The sequence below is a fragment of the Strigops habroptila genome, chromosome 4 (assembly GCF_004027225.2).
Source record: "Strigops habroptila isolate Jane chromosome 4, bStrHab1.2.pri, whole genome shotgun sequence".
NCBI classification, from domain to species: domain Eukaryota; kingdom Metazoa; phylum Chordata; class Aves; order Psittaciformes; family Psittacidae; genus Strigops; species Strigops habroptila.
The window spans coordinates 413,493-432,418 of NC_046358.1; the positions used below are offsets into that span (position 1 = coordinate 413,493).

Sequence of the window (18,926 nt, forward strand, 5' to 3'; positions counted from 1 at the left end):
TCAGGATTCTCGCTGATTGCAGCAGATGCTCTTCATTTCTGTGAAACCAAATCATGGTGCTACTGAAAGACACTTCCAGATTGAGGGGAAATGATAATCTAAACATATTTCAGCTTGTCTAAGCCCAGTTAGGCTCTGCCTGCCTTGGGTGCTTTGAATGGTTGGGGCTTTTTGCAATAAACCAATATTTCATCCACCATTTGTGTAGTGGCAGCAAACTGAGGGTGATGTTTTCCCTACACAGACATGCTACTGATACTTCCAAAGTGTTTTGTACCATATTCTTGTCCTTTGGTAAATGAGAATCTTTTCCACTTCTGTGGCTTCTCAGAAATGCAACAGTTGAAGGGAAGTATTTTGAGATAAGCAAGAGCAGTGAACCTGATGCTGGTAACAAAGCTGTTGTGTTCCTTGTGTGTGCACCCCACTGCAAACTGAGTTCGAGTGTAAAGAAAGAGCTGGAGATTTTGAAGGAGACTCATAGAATCCAACCAAACCATAGAGTGGTTTGTGTTGGAAGAGACCTAAAAGCTCACGCAGTTCCAACCCCCTGCCACGGGCAGGGACACCTTCCACTAGAGCAGGTTGCTCCAAGCCCCTGTGTCCAACCTGGCCTTGAACACTGCCAGGGATGGGGCAGCCACAGCTTCTCTGGGAAAAGTCTGTGCCAGCGCCTCAGCACCCTCACAGGGAAGAGCTTCTGCCTCAGAGCTCATCTCAATCTCCCCTCTGGCAGGTTAAAGCCATTCCCCTTGGCCTGTCCCTACAGGCCCTTGTCCAAAGCCCCTCTCCAGGTTTCCTGTAGTCCTTATGTTGTCAGTGTTTCATGTCACCCTGTTGTTTTCAGGCACCTTGTAAGTGATGCTCCAGACAAGCTGCAGCCACGGCGAACACGTTCTTATACCCATTTTTATGGGGTGTCCCTGTGTAGCTGTGGGTCCTGGTGGTAAAGCCTGGAGCTGCTTTGCTTCCTTGGGCAGTGTGTTGTGTTTCCAGCCATCCAGTGGTTCAGGATGCTCACTGGCTGTGGCTCAGCTCTGTACTAAAAATACATTATTACTTTGCACATGTTTAAATAAGGTTAAAATTATGCTGAGTCTGTGACTAAACTTCCTTAAGAGCAAATAGAGGCTCGCTGGGAGCTGGAACTTGTCTCAATGTGACCTTAGTGGTTTTAGTCTGTAATTTAACTATTATTGCTATGAACTACTTTTCTCTTGCCCTCCTCTTACTGTTACTGGTCAGTCACAGACATTCCATTGCTCCTGCTGTGAAACACTGACCCAGCAGCTGGGAATCACTGACTCAGCAAACGTGTGCCTGAGCCACTAGTGAATGAGTTCAAGTTTTGGTCATTGCTTAGAACTGATGTTTTGGTAACTTCTTCCTCCCTGTTTGCTTCCAGTTCATTCCCTTTGCAGTAGTGGGGCCTTGTTTGAAAATACCCTTCATTCAATGAGCTGCACTATAGTTCCTCTGCCACGGAAGGCAGCACAGCCCTCGCTGCTGCAGGGGATGCAGCCATGAATGAGCCTTGCCTGGGTGCCTGGCTGCTGCTTCCTTGCCCTTTCCAAGCTGGAGCTGGGGACAGGAAGGGCAGAGGGGCAGTGGGGAGGGTGAGCTGTGTGCCAGCTCGAGAGTGAAGCCTTTGGGAGGGAGGGGGCTCAGAGAAGGGGCTTAGGAAACAGGGTTATGGGTCTCTGAGTTTTCATCTTTAGGAAACCTTAAGTTCATTCCCTGGTCATTTTTCCCCTCCATATTTAGCATTGGAGGCTCTGGAGTCAGGGATATTTCTGTGTGATGCTCTGAGGGCTGGAGGTATTTCAAGAATTGTTCTGCAACAAATTGATAAAGAAAGAAACCCAGCACCCGTTTGAAGATACAACCTTGATCTTGATTAACTTTATACTTTCCTGTGCATGGATCCTCACTAAGAGGGAAATATGGTCTTTGTGTTCCTCTTGCAGACAGTCCAGGACGGGCGGCAGTTCATGAAGTACATTGACCCACATTTAGGTGTTCCTTTGCCAGAAAGGGACTATGGTGGCAACTGCCTTGTTTATGATCCTGGCAACGAAACGGATCCATTTCACAACATCTGGGTAAGAGGCAAAGCTGCTGCTGAATATGACTTTTTGGGTAAAGATTGCTTAAGTGAGCTCTGCAAAGGACGGTTGTGAGTCTCTGTGAGGGCTGAATCATACAACAAGTCATGACTGATTCTTTAGCTGCTTTATTTCTCTTCTCTTGACCTTTCCTGTCGATCAGATGGGGACGTGTCTCTTTGTATCCTCATCGCATTGCCCAGGAGAAAGGGTGAATGGTTTAACAGCCCTTCTTTCTCAGGTTACTGATGTCAACCTTTTCCCCAGGAGTTTGGATTTATTTGAGTGCTTAAAGAATCTTCTGCTCGGTCACCTTGAGCCACAAAGTCCAAAAGTTGCATGTAGAGTCACAGAGTGGTTTGGGTTGGAAGGGACCTTAAAGATCATCTTGTTCCACCCCTCTGCCACGGTCAGGGACACCTTCTGCTACACCACGTTGCTCAGGCAACTGAAGTTGCACTTTTCTGAGTACCAGAAACCATCAGATTGTTGTTTCTTGCTGGCAAACAGAAGACTTGAAACTCAAGGGCAAAGGAATTAGGATTATTTACAACTCCCTGGTGGCTTGGAGCTGTTAGTGCTTGTGTAGTGAGGAGCACGGAGTCCTCTGGGTCTACTCTGTCAGTCTTCAGTGCATCAGGAACTGGAACTGTGAGTTCTAGCAGCCCTTTTCCAGTCCCGCACCAAAGCGAGGAGGGAGAAGGGCACTCTTTGCCCAGGGGTTGTGGAGGCAGGACTGGTAAGATTTAAGAAGCTTTATTAGATACAAGAGGAGATCTGACGAAGAAATGCATGTTCTTGCTCTGGCTTGAATGTGTTCTGGTTCTGTCCCCTTGAAATTCAAGGAGCTTGACATTTAGCATTAAACAGGTAGTCTCTGCTTTATCAGTACAGTCCTAATTCCAGTTTCTGCCCCTTAAAATTGTTGACTTTGCGCTGGAGGTGGCTTCTGTGTTCACTCTGCTTGAGAACAAGGAAGCACATGACATACATCTATATTTAGACATGAAACAACTGAAGTTTATTGCTGCTTAAAGCCTTAAGAAGGTGTGATTGTTGTAGTGCAGTGACCCACGTTCTCCGCTTGGTTTATAGGACAAACTGGATGGATTTGTCCCTGCTCACTTTTTTGGCTGGTACCTGAAGGTAAGAATGGGTCTTCTGTTCCATTTCTGTTGTGGTGCTGTTCTGCTTTTGAAGCTTGACTGCTTCTGTGTGAGTGATGCCAGCCTTTGTGAGCAATTGTACCGGGCAGTCATCTGTGAACTGGACTAAGTGTGTGTACTACATGAAAAGCTGTTTCATCTCCTTCCCCTCCTGACCATGTTGGGTCACCTCGTTTCTTTCCAAGCAACATTACGTTGCTTTACAACAGGCTGAGGTGATGGGGATGTCCTAGGGCTGCAGCGCGGCTGAATCCTTATGCTGAACGTGGATGAAGATGCTGCTCTTCATTGCTCACCCTGACAAGCTGGAGCTGGTGTAGCGTAGACCCAGTGTTCCAGCACAGGACTGACATTTAGTGCAGGTGACTTCTTCAGTTTGTGTTAAGCAGGATCTGAAAAGCCTTTTTTGAGCAGCATTAGGATGATGCTGCCAGTGATGGTTGAGCACCCAGTGATTCCATTTGTTTAACTGGCTTCCTTCCTACCGAATCACAGAATCACAGCTTGGAGGGGCCTCAAGGATCATAGAATCCTAGAATCAACCAGGTTGGAAAAGACCTTTAAACTCATCAGTTCCAGCCATTGCCCAGCCCTGCCAAGGCCACCACTAACCCATGGCACTGAGGCCTCGGCTACACGGGGTGTGAACACTTGCAGGGCCGGTGACTCCAGCCCTGCCCTGGGCAGCCTGTTCCAATGCCTGAGCACCCTCTGGGGAAGGAATTGTTCCTCAGCTCCATCTAAACCTGCCCTGGTGCAGCTTGAGGCCGTTTCCTCTTGTCCCATCCCTCGTTCCTTGGGAGCAGAGACCAGCCCCCTCCTGGCTCCATCCTCCTGTCAGGCAGTTGCAGAGAGCGAGAAGGTCCCCCCTGGGCCTTCTCTTCTCCAGACTAAACCCCCCCAGGTCCCTCAGCCGTTCCTCATCACACTTGTGCTCCAGACTCAGAACACAACTTATGTGATAGAATGAATACACTTCTGTTGAGTAGCAATCATCTGGTCCAACATTCTAGCAAAGCATGACCTGGACTAGATGTCCCTGCACCCTGTCCAGGTGAATCCCATCTTACCTGCCTTTGTTCTTCCGTGTAATGGTGTTGATGCCATCATCTGTACTCCCTAGTGCCTGCCTTGTCCATTAGCCATACTTGACAAGCTTAGAGGCCTGTGAGCATTTGCCTTTAGTGGCCTATCATGTCATAAAAACAAGGTTGTCAGGAGTTTCCTGATCGTTTTCTGGGTGCTGGAGGCAAGATACTCAATCATAGAAATAACTGCTAAACAAAGCACTCTGTGTCCTGTGTTCTGAGTCCAGAGGCTTTGAAATTAGGGAAAAATATAGTAATTTTAATGCACTGTTGTAAACCTAAATCTGAGCAGTGTGTCTGCAGGATTTATGGAGTTCTGCTGTATTTAGGTTTCTGAAGGATGTTATTGTAAGTGGTGTCTGGTTCTGCTCAGGCTGATGTGCAAGGGTTCATATTTGTAATGGTTTTTACTCTGTTGTAGAACTGTGGATGTTTGAAAGACTCTTTTCTCCCTTTATACAGACACTGATGATTCGGGACTGGTGGATGTGTATGATCATCAGTGTGATGTTCGAGTTTCTGGAGTACAGCCTGGAACACCAGCTTCCAAACTTCAGTGAATGTTGGTGGGATCACGTACGTACTGCGCAGACCATGACACATTTGCCTACATGGAATTATGTCTTTTGAAGGGAGGGGGCAGGAAGTGGGGAGCACTAAAGCCTCTCATGTGCCTGTGCCCAAAGGTGTACGTGTGGCTGCTGCAGTTCAGGGCATTGGTGCTTCTCCCTGCTGAGTGTGTAGTATGTTTGTCACTGTATTTTGTGGGTTTTCAACCTCTTGCACATGGTTAAACACTTGGTTTGGTTCATTTCACACCAAAGGAAGAATCTAAAGCTTTACCTGAACATTTGATGATGGTACAAACCATAAAACCTGAGATTAAGAGAAAGGTCAAACTCTGTGTGTAACATTTCTGATAGTGATTTTTCTTGCCTGTTAAAAGCTCCCCAAACCAGACTCGGCGCAGCTTGTGTCCAGCTCTTCCTTGTGTGCAAACCCACCTTCACTGTTCTCTGGAACCAGTAAATATTGCTGTGGTTAACACAGTGTATCATTATAACAGTAAATATTAGTGTCACTATATAGTTATATCAGTGTAACAGTGAATATTGCTGTGTTTGGGATTTCTGTGTGGGTTACGAAAAGGTTCTAAAAGACAAACGTTTTGGCCTCTCTGAGGAGCTGCCTGGTCTCTGCAGGGGAAGGTCTGCAGCGTTCTTCTCCTCAAATGCTGCTTGTGGGTAGTGTTCAAGCCAGAGGGACTGCTGTGATCCAGTTTCTCTGTGGCAAAAACAAGCTCTGCAGCTTGAAGTGACACACTTGGATTTTCTGTGTTCCTTTGAAACAGAAATCGGTTACCAGAGAGAAGAAAATGACCCACAGTCAGAGCACAGTCGTGTTGTCTCTGCTTGGGTTTGCTCTCACAGTGCAAGCTCTCTCCCAAGCTTGGAATGGTTATTTGCTACATGATTGCATTTATAAGAATAAAAGCATTATGTATAAAGACACCAAGCAAAGCTCTTTTGTCATCAAAACCACTTATGAAATGAAGGCTCTGCGCTCCACCTTTTTGAATGCAGAGAACAGCCAGTTTATTTCAGCTCAAGAGCTCCATCTCTAGAATTAGTGCTTGGCATGGGGAGAAATCCCTTGTTTGGTTTCACATCTTGAGCCTGGAGAGAAGTCTTTTCTTTAGGAGGCAGCCTGGAGCATAAAGACTACATTAAGCTGTTGGGCACAATAAAATCCAGTCCATAGGAACATGGTCAGATACACTTTTTTGCTGTGTTTCAAAAGCTCTCACTTAAGAGTGGAGTTGAGCTGATGGTGAGTAGGATGAGATCTGTTCTGTAACAGAACAAATACAGCAAAAGAGAACCTGCAGCCATCATGTGCACAACACTTGTGCTTGGTTTGAGGAGGCTCAGGCAGCTGAGATCCCTTTTCCTGCCTTCTCTGGGATGTGCAGTCCTTGAGACTGAGAGTATATCTGCGTGGATGGGTACCTATAGTGCCTTCCCTTCTATAAGCTTCAGGGTTTCTTCTCCAGCATCCCTGTTGTTCTCCTTTCAGTGGATAATGGGTGTGATGCTGTGTAATGGATTAGGAATTTACTGTGGGTTTTCTCTCCTTTCAGTGGATAATGGATGTGATCCTGTGTAATGGATTAGGAATTTATTGTGGGATGAAGACTCTGTCTTGGCTTTCTTTGAAAACGTACAAGTGGCAAGGACTTTGGAACATTCCTACATACAAGTAAGTTGGTGTCAAAGGTAACTGCACAAGCAGTATCACAGCACAAAGTTTGGGCCCATGCTAAAGGTCGTGGTCATTGAAGGGTTGTTCTGCTAGGGTTGATGTGAATGAAAGAATTGGGGTGTGTTGAGGTGAGTCCAGTATCTAGTGGAAGCTTGGTTGTGAGTGTGTCATTGAAGTTGCTAATGAAGTTGTAGGCAATAGAGCTGTCATGAGCATTGCCTGATGTGTAGAAATGAGGGCATCTGCTGGAAATGAGCTGATTTAATGCAAGAGTTAAAGGAGATGCAGGAGTCCGAGTCAGGATCATACCCTGACATGGGTCTCTTCTTGTGCAAATAGTCCAAGTATTTGCAAGTAATCAGAACTCCAGAGTAACTGGGACACTGAAACTTAACATTTAATAGATCCCTTGTAGTCATGTGCCAGTAATGAGCCATGCTTTTCTGGAGTGCCTTTGCTGAGCAAAGCAGGACTGAGGAACTGCTCACTGCAGTGGGTGAGGTGTACTAAGGTTGATAGTCCAAATAACAGGCTTCTCTTTAAGTCAGAAAGTATCTCACTAAGTGGTAGTTTTGATGAAGGAAATGGAGTCATTGTGCACACATGAGTTGGTGTCTCAAAGGGAAATGTTAGTGAATGTCTCATGGGCTGTTTCTTTAATGTGCTCTGCTCTTTTTCAGGGGTAAAATGAAGAGAATTGTCTTCCAGTTCACCCCCTACAGCTGGGTGAAGTTTGAGTGGAAGCCAGCGTCCAGCCTGCGCCGGTGGCTGGCGGTTTGCGGCATCATCTTTGTGGTAAGGAACTTCTGTCTTTTCTCTATCATTTGACTTCATGTTCTGTAACACTCGAGGCACTGTACAAAGGTAACTCAGGCTGAAACTCTGACGTGGTGATGTTTCTTCAGTTGAGGCTGGAAGGGATCAATTCCAGCCCCTGCAGAAGAGGTGCCTGTTTCCATGACTCTGGTGCAGTTGACAGATTGATTGCACAAATACTTGTCCTTGCTTGCTGAACAGTGTTGATGTGCAGGGTGAGCAATGTAAACTGATCTATACATCGTTCACAAGTAACTGCTGCACCAGAAACATTGGCTCTGGTTGGAAGGGGCTGGTTTCTCTGCGTCTTAAGCAGGTCCATATCCCCTTACAGCTGGAGAGGGCTGTCACCAAAGCCTCAGGCTTCTCTCTGTTAGCTCTGAGCAGCTCCTGAAGCACGCAGCTTTGGATAATGTTTTTATACAGGCTTAAATAATTCCATTATCCTAGATTTTCTTTTCTCATGTTTCACTGAACACATAGCACATGATGGTGTTCACAGGATCCAGCTGGACCAGTTCAGGTAAACCAGCTCCCCATTTAGACAAGAGGGGAAGTTGGGCTCTCCAGCAGTCCCAGCAAACTGACACTCTGCCTCCTTCTTCTGAACTGCTGTTAGGGAATGCACCACTGGAATTCCTAACTCCCATTTCACAGCCACATGACACTGACAGAGAGGATAAACTTGGCTGTTTAAGTGCTTCTTCCCCACTCCTGCCTCTTGTCAGCTGGGGGACTTTGGCCTTTGTGGTGTCCATGGGATGTCACTTAGCTCTGCTCTGCACCACTCAAGCTTAGTTTAGTTCAGCAACTGTAAGTTTAACCAACCTTGTGACACTTTCAGTGATTCCAGAGACAATGGGCATTAACCAGTTTCTGTATTAGTGCTGTGGTACAGGATATGGCTCTCTTTTTAAACAGTTGCTAGAACATTAGACCTTTAAGCATCTTGAAATCTCTGGAATATGAAATCTGGTGGTGATTCAGCTTGGAGTGAAGGTCCCTATTCCTGTTTGCTGAGTGGGACACATCAGCCAGCTTGGGAAGTCACCACCCCCCTCACAGCAACACTGCGTGTTACACTGATGTTGAACTCAGAGCTGGGTTGCTTCAGGAGCACTGTGCTGTCTGTAAGTACACGAGCAGCACAGAGCAGTGCCAGGCAGGCTGTGAGCCGCATCAGTGAACACGAGCTCACATCACTGAACACACGTTCACATCACCTGAGTTCCAGCACACAAACGTTGCCAGCTTCACATGGCACAGCAGCCTTGCTGAGGGTCCCACAGCTCATGGGATAAGCACAGTGAATGTGCCTGTGTAAATAAAATAGGTGCTCCTCTGAATGGTTACTGTGTGCGTGCGCCCAGCTTTGCACCCTGGTGAAACGGGGGATTAGGTGCTGGAGCAGCTTTTGCAACTGAGACATTCCGTTGCATTTGTACCAGTCTTTGGGATAATAATGTTTGTTTAGCAAGCCTGGCTCGAGCTGACAGTTCAGAAGGAGCTTCAGGTACTGGCTCACTCTTCTGGATGAACCAATGCTCAATGCCATTTGTTATCATTTCTTTAGAAGTGAGAGACGTGTGTCTGCTTGCTCGCTAGTCACATTGCCAGGGAGCTCACTCAGAACATTTTGCTATAGAGGTGTAAGCCATTCTAAGCTGGCTTTGGCAGTGACATGTAACTGTAAGAAACCAAACCAAACACCCCAAGATGTGCAGCTTATGCCTCTTGTTACTGTGGGGTTCCCCCAGCCAGATTTTAAATGATAGTGAAAGGAGAAGCTGTTGCTTTGGGGGTTTATTATCAGTTGTTCTGCAGGTATTCAAACTCCCAGTTAACCTGTTCAGCATTAGGGCAGTGCTTGCCCAGGTATCTGCTGTGTGGTTTTAGCACCTCTTCCAACACACAGAAAATACTTAAACCCAACTGTTGGCCACTGCTGCAGCTGCTGATGGTGCCCTCAGCAATACTTAGTGGGACTTTGTGTGATAGAGAAATGGTGGGGGGCTCCTGCAGGGAGAGAGGGAGGTTCCAGCCTTCATTCAGTGAAGTCTCCTCAATGTAACTAAAACTTCCTTTTTCTCAGTTTTTATTGGCAGAGCTGAACACCTTTTACTTGAAGTTTGTCCTTTGGATGCCACCAGAACACTACTTGGTCCTGTTGCGACTTGTCTTTTTTGTCAATGTGGGAGGTGTGGCCATGAGGGAGATCTACGACTTCATGGATGACCCGTAAGCCAGTCCTCCTGTCTATACACCATGTCCAGCTTCACTGCTTTGTTTGAATTTGCTCCAGCTTGTTGGCATCCATCTCGGGGCAACAGTTCAGCTTGGCAGGGACAAAGAGACCTAATCCCAAAGCATCTGCCTTGTGTTCTTTTGGGTTGGAGGTAACATTCTCACTACATCCGGTTAGAGAGCAGCTGTTGTTAAGGGCATTCTGTGTGCACTGGTTTTAACCTCAGTTTTTATTAACTGATCACTCTTTAGACAATGTCATGTGTGGATTAGCTGGAGTGCCACTGGCTGGTGCGCAGAGGGGTCCTGAGCTCCACTGTCAGCCTGAGCGCCAGGAGCTACAGTCCTTACATGTACCTTCTAAGGGCAATAGGGCCCAAACTAAACCCAACAAGTGCTTCTTAAAGGTGCTTCTTTTCTTGAGCTGTCTTCCAGCTGATCCCTGCTCCTCTGGAGCTCTTGTGGCTCCTCTTGCAGATCGAGGACCCTTTAGAGCAAAGTGGATTGGAGGTGAAGTGCACCCGCACACAGCAGTGCATGTACTTTCAGATTGTTCCTACTTCAGCATCATATTTGTCCTCGCTGCTTTTGTTTCTGCAGACCATGTAAGGCCTGAGAAAGCTTTGTTCTTTTAAGTTTTAGTGGTAATGTCGCAAACTGCCTGAGCCCACATCTTAAGTCTAAGGAAACATCTGGCTTCAAGGGATGTTCATTGTCTGTCACTGACCAACACCAAAGTGTCTGTGTTCAGAATTTAGGGTTCCAACACTCTCTGAAGATCAGTGTCCCTTGCAAGGCTTTGACTCCTAGAGCTGGGAAGAAGGGTCAACCCACATTGCTTAGTCGGATTCAGGACATTCAGCAGTGGCAGGCTGCCCCTGCCCTTGGTGTCGGACCTACTGGTGTGGGACGTGCTTCCAACTCAAAGGTAAGAAGAGGTCCCTGCCTCTCACTGCTGAGCTCCTCTCCTTAGCACCATTCACAATCTTCTGGTCCTTGTGTTGGGGTTGGAAAAACTCCTTTGCTTCTGTTCAACCACATAACATTGAAATGTAGGAGAGTCATCAGTCACCAGAGTGTCATTGCTGGTTCAGTCTGTGCCATTCTTTCAGTGAGCTGGAGAAGCTCACCCAGCAAGCAGAGACTCATCCTGAGCTGCATGTCTTCATCCTTGCTGCCACCACCACCACCTACTGCTCTGTTTCTTGGTGGAAAGGTGACTACCTGCCTCACTGCTGAGGGTCATGGCTCTGCTTGATGCACCACAGAGCTGACCTCTTGCGAGTGGCAGAACCCAGCATCTGGTCTTTGCTAACATCATCTTTTGCAACTGGACTTGGATCCCTTCATGCATTTCAGGTCATCCAAGATAATCAGTCCCTGTTTTACCAGCTTCACAGGGTGTATTTTCAGTGCACATCATTTTGAACCCAGGAACCATTCTGGATTCCCCCTGTGATGTAGGGAGAAGCTGCTGGGAAGAGCAGGCTGCACCAGGGGCTCCTAGCTAACAGCACATCAGAAACCTTCCCAACCTTTTCCTTTTGGAAACTTGTTCAACTTCTTAACAGACAAAGGTTGGAATATTCCACTGATGTTCCTTGTCAGAAACATGGCTCATTGCCTGGTCTGGCAGCAAGGAGATTGTCTGAGATGAACTGGTATTAGCTCTCTTCAGCCAACCTTGCAGTATTTAGTCTAGACAGTGGTGCAGTTCAAATAGGAAGACTCTCATTTTTTCTTATTCAGGGTTCTTAGTATCTGCAGGCAGTTCTGGGGCTTTGCTTGCAGGAACTTGCTCTGGGCATGGTCACAGTAAAGTACCTGGCATTGACACAGCCCAAGAAGAGGGGAGGTCCTTGAAGCTGTTCTCCAGCCCTTACATACACTGTGATGGACACACTGCCTCTGAGTCCTTGAGGACTGTGTGTGTGAAATGTTCCTGACTAGAAATGTCTTGATGCCAGAGGAGTCTGTGGCATTTGACTTGTCACATATTCCTGGTTTCTAGTCCTCAGGTCTCTTCCAAGGAGTCTGCATCGAAGCCATGGATTTTAATCTCATTCATCAACTAAAGAAAGGACTTTCCTTTAAAATCTCTCATGAGTAGAAGGGCAGGAACCCAACTGGTCTGCGCAGCTCTCCTGCTGGGGTTGCCTCTCATTCTTCTGTCAGTGTGCTGTCATGAGCTGGAGGAAGCGGAGCAGCGAAGCAGAATCTGACCTGGTCCTGTGAGCAGCTTGAGCTCGCAGCAGAGATGGGCTGTTTCTGTCTCCCTGCTAAGGCTGGTTTCTGCCCATTTAATCTGTCACAGCAGAGGAGCCACCTGGAGCAGTTTCTGAAGTCCTTTCATCTAGGCAGGATACGCTTCAAAAAGGAATGTGCTCATCCCACCTGCATCAGCAATAGCCTGCACTCGATTTACTGCATCGTGTTCTTTCCAGGTTGGTGTAGTTTGAACTTACACATTGGTGTCAAACATGATTCAGGCCTCAGGCTTAAAACACCGTGTGTTTTGTGTGCTTGACTTGCAATGACTCCCCGGGATTGAGGAGAGGGGAGAGAAGCTCTGTTTGCTCTCCGTGCTTTGATCCCTTCCCACGTACTGGGAATCCGGGGAGATGCAGTGGGGCAGGTGTGTCTCAGCAACAGGAACATGCCTGCTAAAGGAAGGATGCTCTCCCAGTGCAGCTGGGCATTTGTTAGGGGGCTTCTCTTCGTCCACTACATGGTGTAACCAGCAAGAAACCATGGCCCAAAGAGCTTATGTGGCTGCTGAATGTGAGTATTTCCTCAGGCAGGCAGGAGGCTGCACATCACAGCAGGCACAGGCTGGAATGTCCCACTGCTGCAATGCCCTGCAAGTACTGCAGAGGTCAGCTTGGCACGTCCATGCCTCTCCCCAGCCCTCCACAGGGATCTTGCATTGCTTTGCTCCCATCTCCTCTGTCCTGCCCCAGTTGTTTTGCTACTTTACACTGAATTCTTCCTGGGTGCATTTCACTTCACATCTTGTGCTGTGGTAGGAGAGGGATAACACAGTCAGATGGGCAAGAGACAGGACCTGATAGGCGAATGTGCTTCAGAATGTGCTGTGGTTAAGTGAGGGCAAGGCCTCCTGTGGGATGGATGTCCCTGTGCTTAAAGCAGGGACAGGTACAGCAAAGGTAGAAGAAGGAACAACAGAAGGCAAAAGAACAGCTCCCTTTAAGCTGAGTTGGTGGTTCCTTTGCATGGTTTCTCTCCAGCATCTTCAGAGGCACAATGTGCAGTTGAGGTGGCAGGTTTATGGCTAACAGGAGGGTGCAACACTGTGGTTCTTTGTGTGGGTTGGAAGTAAAAGATCCAGTCAGTCGTGTGTGCTTGGTGATGGTGGTGGGTGAGGGTGTTGCTTTTCTCACATTCAGTGTTCCTTGAACCAAATCAGTTGGATTTCAGGAAACAATTAAGTCATTCCTTTGAAGAGACGGAAAACAACACATACCACTGCTAGCAGCTTTCTCCTGGTTCTTTACTCCAGTGGGAATAAAATCCCATTTTAGATTCAGAAGATGGGTGATAGAACAACAATGATTTAGTCTGTTGGACACACACCTGCGTGCACCCATGGTGCTGCTGTGGGCAGGGTTTCAGTGCAACCCAATGCATAAGACAGGGCTTGTTGTGTTGCCCAAACAGCACCTTGTTGGATCATTGACATGGGAATCACCCGGTCAATCAGCTGTAAAAATGTCAGCTCCAGAGAGGACGTGAACAGCCGAGGCCAAGCAGGGAGGGTCCAGCTGGTGGACATCCAGCCACTCACCCAGGTCTCTAGCAACAGGCTTTGAGGGTAACAGGGTCTCCTGGAGGCAGCTGGTGGGTATTTGGGGTTCAGGTATTTCCCACGCAGGAGGAGGGGGCCCAAAAGATGGTTCATTGCCAATCCCTGCTCCTGTGATAGATGCCAGTCTCTGCCTCTGGCTAGATGGCTGGGTTCTGCTGCCATTTAATTTCTGGCATTACTGATCGATGGGTCCTTCACTGGGTGGGTCCATGGCCCTGCAGCTTCTCATCAACTCGTCGGGTTTTGCTTGAAAACAAGCCCTGGGGATTAAATATTAATCATGTTTTTGCCCCAAGGTTGTGTTGTCCTAGAACTGAAATGCAGTCCTGGTGTCCTCAGGGTCTTGCCTGCCTGTTACTGAGCTCTCCACCTTTAACAGCCCTTCAGAGGGGATCAGTGACAGCTCACTGAGTGCCTTTCTGGGAAGAGAGCAAGTGGCAGAATGTGATTATACAGGGGTTGGATGTGGTTGTGTCAGTGTGACTTGGTGTTGGCAGAGGAAATCCAGGAGTAGAGCTCCTGTTTCACCCCGTTCCTGACCCTCCGCGGGTGAGGTAGTTGTTTTATGTGGATGTTTTACCAATATCCTCAAAATGGGGATACTTCCCTGCATCCCATGGTGATGAAGTTTAACTTTTCGTGTGTTTTCAGAGCCTTTGAGAGGAAACTTAAGTAACACCAACATGAAAGGCATCACCCTGCAGAGCCTTAGAGCCTGTATAAGCCATGCTGGACCTTTAGACCTGTGCAAAGCTGAATGAAGTTATTACCCAGCTGGTTTTTGTATGACTGTTTCTCTGCGTGCTCAGTTTCACAGCAGTGGCTGTTGTGTGTGTGTTCCTCCTGCAGGAAGTTCCACAAGAAGCTGGGCCAGCAGGCATGGCTGGTGGCTGCCATCACCGCCACGGAGTTCCTCATCGTCGTGAAGTATGATCCCTACACGCTCACGCTCTCTCTTCCCTTCTACATTACCCAGTGCTGGATCCTGGGGATTATCCTGGTGCTCACCTGGACAGCCTGGAGGTTCTTCATTCGGTGAGTGGTGGAGATGTGCCATGTTCAGCTCTAGCCTGGGTCTTATGAGAGAAATTGCTTTGGTTTTCCTGGGCTTTGAGTTAGGCCAGACTGAGAGGTTCTACAGCTTCGTTGCAAGAGCAGTTTGCTGTGTGGCCAATTGTCTGAGCTGCCCCAGCATCAGTGATGAGTGAGCCCAGTTAAGTGTGTTTGGTTTGGATGCTGCTCTCTGCAAGTAAATGACAAGCAGCTGCGCAAGGCTGAAAGAATCATAGAACCACAGAGTGGTTTGGGTTGGAAAAGACCTTAAAGCTCCTCCAGTTCCAACCCCCTGCCACGGGCAGGGACACCTTCCACTAGAGCAGGTTGCTCCAAGCCCCTGTGTCCAACCTGGCCTTGAACACTGCCAGGGATGGGGCAGCCACAGCTTCTCTGGGAAAAGTCTGTGCCAGCGCCTCAGCACCCTCACAGGGAAGAGCTTCTGCCTAAGAGCTCATCTCAATCTCCCCTCTGGCAGGTTAAAGCCATTCCCCTTGGCCTGTCCCTACAGGCCCTTGTCCAAAACCCCTCTCCAGGTTTCCTGGAGCCCCTTTAGGCACTGGAGCTGCTCTAAGGTCTCCCCTTCAGGAGCCTTCTCTTCTCCAGGCTGCCCCAGCCCAGCTCTCTCAGCCTGGCTCCAGAGCAGAGCTGCTCCAGCCCTCGCAGCAGCTCCGGGGCCTCCTCTGGCCTCGCTCCAGCAGCTCCATGTCCCTCTTGTGCTGTTGCCCCAGAGCTGGATCAGGACTGCAGGGGGGGTCTCACAGAGCGCAGCAGAGGGGCAGGATCCCCTCCCTGACCTGCTGCTCACGCTCTGGGGGTGCAGCCCAGCACACGGGGGGGTTCTGGGCTCAAGCACACACTGAAGCCGGGTCATGGGGAGCTTCTCCTCACCCAGCACCCCAGGAGGTGTGGAGATGGCCCAAAGCAACAACAGTCCTTGCTCTGTGCAGTGTGCTGTGGTGTTACACTCTGCAAGAGTGGCAGTGGTCAGGCTCCCGGCAGCAGACACATATTGCAAGTGAATTGCTGCCATCAGCAGTTTTAGAGATCTCCAGCCCAAAGGCTCACGTGGGTCACATTATCCCAAGGACACTTGCATCCAGAACAGCCCTGTTGGGTTTGCTGTGTATGAAATAGCTTATTCACATCCCTGCTTCATGTTTGGTTTCCTTTTCAGTGACATCACCCTACGGTATAAGGAGATCAGGAGACAGAAGCAAGAGCACAAACATGAAAAGGACAAATGCTTGAGCAATGGTGATGGACACTCAGCAATGCTGGAGGAACAAAACGGGAACAAACTAAGGGAGAGGAAACTCTGAGCCATGGACAGAAGGCTGAGAGGAACCCGTAGTGCTCAAGTTGGCCTGGTGGACAGTTTCAACCTTATCCTACCTAACTCGTACTTGTCATTGTTAGCTTTCCAAGGTGTGAAATCCTCTCGGGGAAGAGATGTCACTTGGGCATACATACACACCCTTTCTCCTCGTGTGCACCTGGTCAGAGAGGGGGAAAGTCTGTGTAGAGGGAAGTGAGAACTAACACCACTGCAACGAGACAGGATCTTCATCCTGCCATATTTTATGTCTTCCTTGCAAACCAGGTTTGGAGATGAGGGGCTTTACAACAAAGTGCAAAGGGAACGTAGCTGATCTAGCCAGTAAACTGTGAGATTTCCATGGGATGTTTGGGCATTAGGAACACTTGGTTGGAGTGTGCAGATTCCAGGCACAGGGAATGAGCTATTTTTTTAATGCTGAAACTACCTTGAGCTGTGCAGTGAGATCGTGTCAAGTGTCCAGCCAGCACTTCACTGCAGCGACATGAGCACAGGGAAACCTGTGCCCAGGCTGCACAACCTGCACCGTGTCCCACACTCCGCTGCTGTTACAGCCCCTGCAGCACGGGGGCCATTGCCTTTCTCTGAACTGACTTCCAGCATCCTGGAATAGCCTACAGGAGGTTTGTGTTGTATCACAGCTCTGGGGAGACAGACGGCTTCTCCTTAGTTCTTTTGTTTTAATTTATCTTTTAGTCTTGGTCATCTCTTAAATGTGAGGGAGGGGTAAATAAGAAAGGTCAACCTGCCTTTTCTGTATGTGAAGTATAACTTATTACAAGCAGAAACTGGGAGTAGTTGCTCCATCAGTCTTAAGCTGTTTGCCTTATTCTCAGCTCTTTTCCTTTGTTCTCACGAGGGTTTCCTGCCTGGTCCGTGCTGTACGGGGCGCCTCAGGCTCTGCACCCTTCAGAGCTGCCCCATTGCCCCCGAGGTAGCTCCAGACCGAGCAGCCCCCCCGGGTCTGGCCGGATGAGCCCTCCCTGGTGTCACACAGAACAGACCAAGCACGTCATCGTGCTGCCCGTGCAGCAGCAGGGGTCTGCAGGCCGGGCCAGGCCAGGCAGCATTCCTGCTGTGACTCAGCGTCTGGGAGAAGACACTGGAAACCTGGGCTGTGTTTCAGGGGGGGTGTTTGGCTCCTTATTCCAAAATGTGAGGTGCGGCATTAAACATCAGTTCTGTCACCTCTGCTCAGCACCTTTGCCTTGTGTCCAAGGCACCGATGTAACCGCATCACTAATGCAGTGACCTAACGTGGCTGTCAAGGGATGCTCTTCAGGGAGGTGTTTATCCGGGACAACCTGACATGAGCAACCACCACCACCCCTAAAGCTGGGAGTGCAGCCCCAGACTCGAAGTGGCAGGAGAGCTGCAGAGCTGCTGCCTGGCAAACATCCACAGTTTTGATGTGGTTTGGTCTCATGTGTGAGTGACAACCAAGACCCAGGTTTCTCCCATGTTTGCAGTGACCTGGACACTTCCCACCCATGGGGAACAGCTCGGCACTGGGGCAGGCTCAGCTGATGGAGGTTTGGTTGCAGCTGAAGAGCTCCACGGGTGAAGCAGAGCTGATGGGACAGGGGTGAGGCAGAGGAGGGTGACCAAGGTGGGAGGAAGCACCAAGCTCCTTCCTGGAGTATGTGCAATGTTCTGTGGATAGTCGTGCAACGGCTGCTCATAGGTGCTAGTGTTGTGCTGCTGTGAGGTAGTGACGAGTACTATGTACTATGTGTAGTAGCGCTGACGAGGCTGGAAACGGGCAGTGCTGACTTGAGCAGGGATTTGTTTCCATCCCTTTCCCCCTGGAGTCGTTCCAGCCCAGCTTTAGCCCAGTCTCACAGCCCGTGGCTGGCTGTGGTAGCTCCTCCCGGCTCAGCGAGGCTCAGGTCAGTGTATCTCTGTTCTGCTGTAGCCCTGTTCCCTGCATGGAGCAGGTAACAGGCAGACCTGGGAGAATCCATCACTGTTCCTCCTCCCAAAGACCTGCTGAGATACATCTGGAGCACCCGGTGAGGAACACCCAGGGTTGTGGTGCGCCTGTACCCCAGCGACAGGCGCTGCGGCCGCTGTGTTGTAGGTACTCACTGTGTAGGTCCCCTGGTAACAATTCTGGAGCTTTGACCTCATACATAAACCACCGACTCGTTTGTCTTCATCTAAACAGCTTTTACGGTTAGTCTGGGTGCCTGAACCCGTGTAATAAAGCGATGTTTGTTTGCTGCTGTGTTCTTTGGTACAACGGCTCTCCTGGTCTCTCGTCATCCTGCGTGGAGCTGGGACTGAGGGTCTGAATTCCCGCAGAAAGGCTGCTGCATTGGCACTGTCCACATGGATGCTCAAGGTAATGAACTTGTCCAGATTCCAGGGAAATGGATGGTACATCCCTTGGTCAACTGCTGGAATTCAGAAGTGGTTCTTACAAGGGTATGAGGTGGGCTCGGACTATGCACGACCCCCTGAGTGACTCTCTAGTCCCAGTGCTTCCCTTGCAGCCCAAGGCCTGGCATTGCAGGGGGCTCATCGCTGCAATCTTGCCTGCTTTTAGGAATCCTTTTTTGATCAGCTTGAAGTGCTCAAAAGCAGCCTCAAGCAGAGATGATGAAAGGAGAGATGATGAGCCCCACTTAAACAACATTTGGGTGGCATAAAATGAGACCACCCCGATGAAGAGGACGGAGCAGCAGGCTCCCGGTTCCACGCACATCTTGTGTCTTGCTGTGGGTTTTCTTGGCTGGCTTCCGTTGTCAGGAGACAGGAGCAGGATCTCTTCCCATGGGTTGTGCCCTCCTGTCTGCAAGGAGGTTCAGCAGAGGGGAGCTGTTGGCTTTACAAAGGAAAACGGAGGGGAATGGTGGGTGAGAACGTGCTGTGGGTGACTCTTGGAGGTGGTTTCTCTGTTTGGAGCAAGCTCGCAGGGATGCTTTGGGGTTCCTGGGTTTGATGTCCCCCAAGCCCACTTGTGTGGCCTGTTGGATTTAGGGCAGGATTTTAGGTGGTGGCTCCAGGTTGTCACTTGTTGGTAAC

At 49.1% G+C, this 18,926-nt stretch overlaps 1 protein-coding gene across 2 annotated transcripts in view; it reads left to right on the plus strand.

The window, feature by feature from the left end:
* PTDSS2 (phosphatidylserine synthase 2) overlaps window positions 1-18,138 on the plus strand; it is a 39,793-nt gene extending 21,655 nt beyond the window's left edge. Inside the window, exons 5-12 of one of the 2 annotated variants that reach the window (XM_030484150.1) lie at window positions 1,968-2,102; window positions 3,201-3,251; window positions 4,822-4,935; window positions 6,500-6,618; window positions 7,302-7,416; window positions 9,530-9,675; window positions 14,357-14,542; window positions 15,738-18,138. In XM_030484150.1, the coding sequence (XP_030340010.1) occupies window positions 1,968-2,102; window positions 3,201-3,251; window positions 4,822-4,935; window positions 6,500-6,618; window positions 7,302-7,416; window positions 9,530-9,675; window positions 14,357-14,542; window positions 15,738-15,882 (1,011 nt within the window). In that variant the 3' untranslated portion in view covers window positions 15,883-18,138. The remainder of the gene's footprint in view (window positions 1-1,967; window positions 2,103-3,200; window positions 3,252-4,821; window positions 4,936-6,499; window positions 6,619-7,301; window positions 7,417-9,529; window positions 9,676-14,356; window positions 14,543-15,737) is intronic. The other variant, XM_030484151.1, reaches the window with a different exon arrangement.
* Window positions 18,139-18,926: the final 788 nt, after the last annotated feature.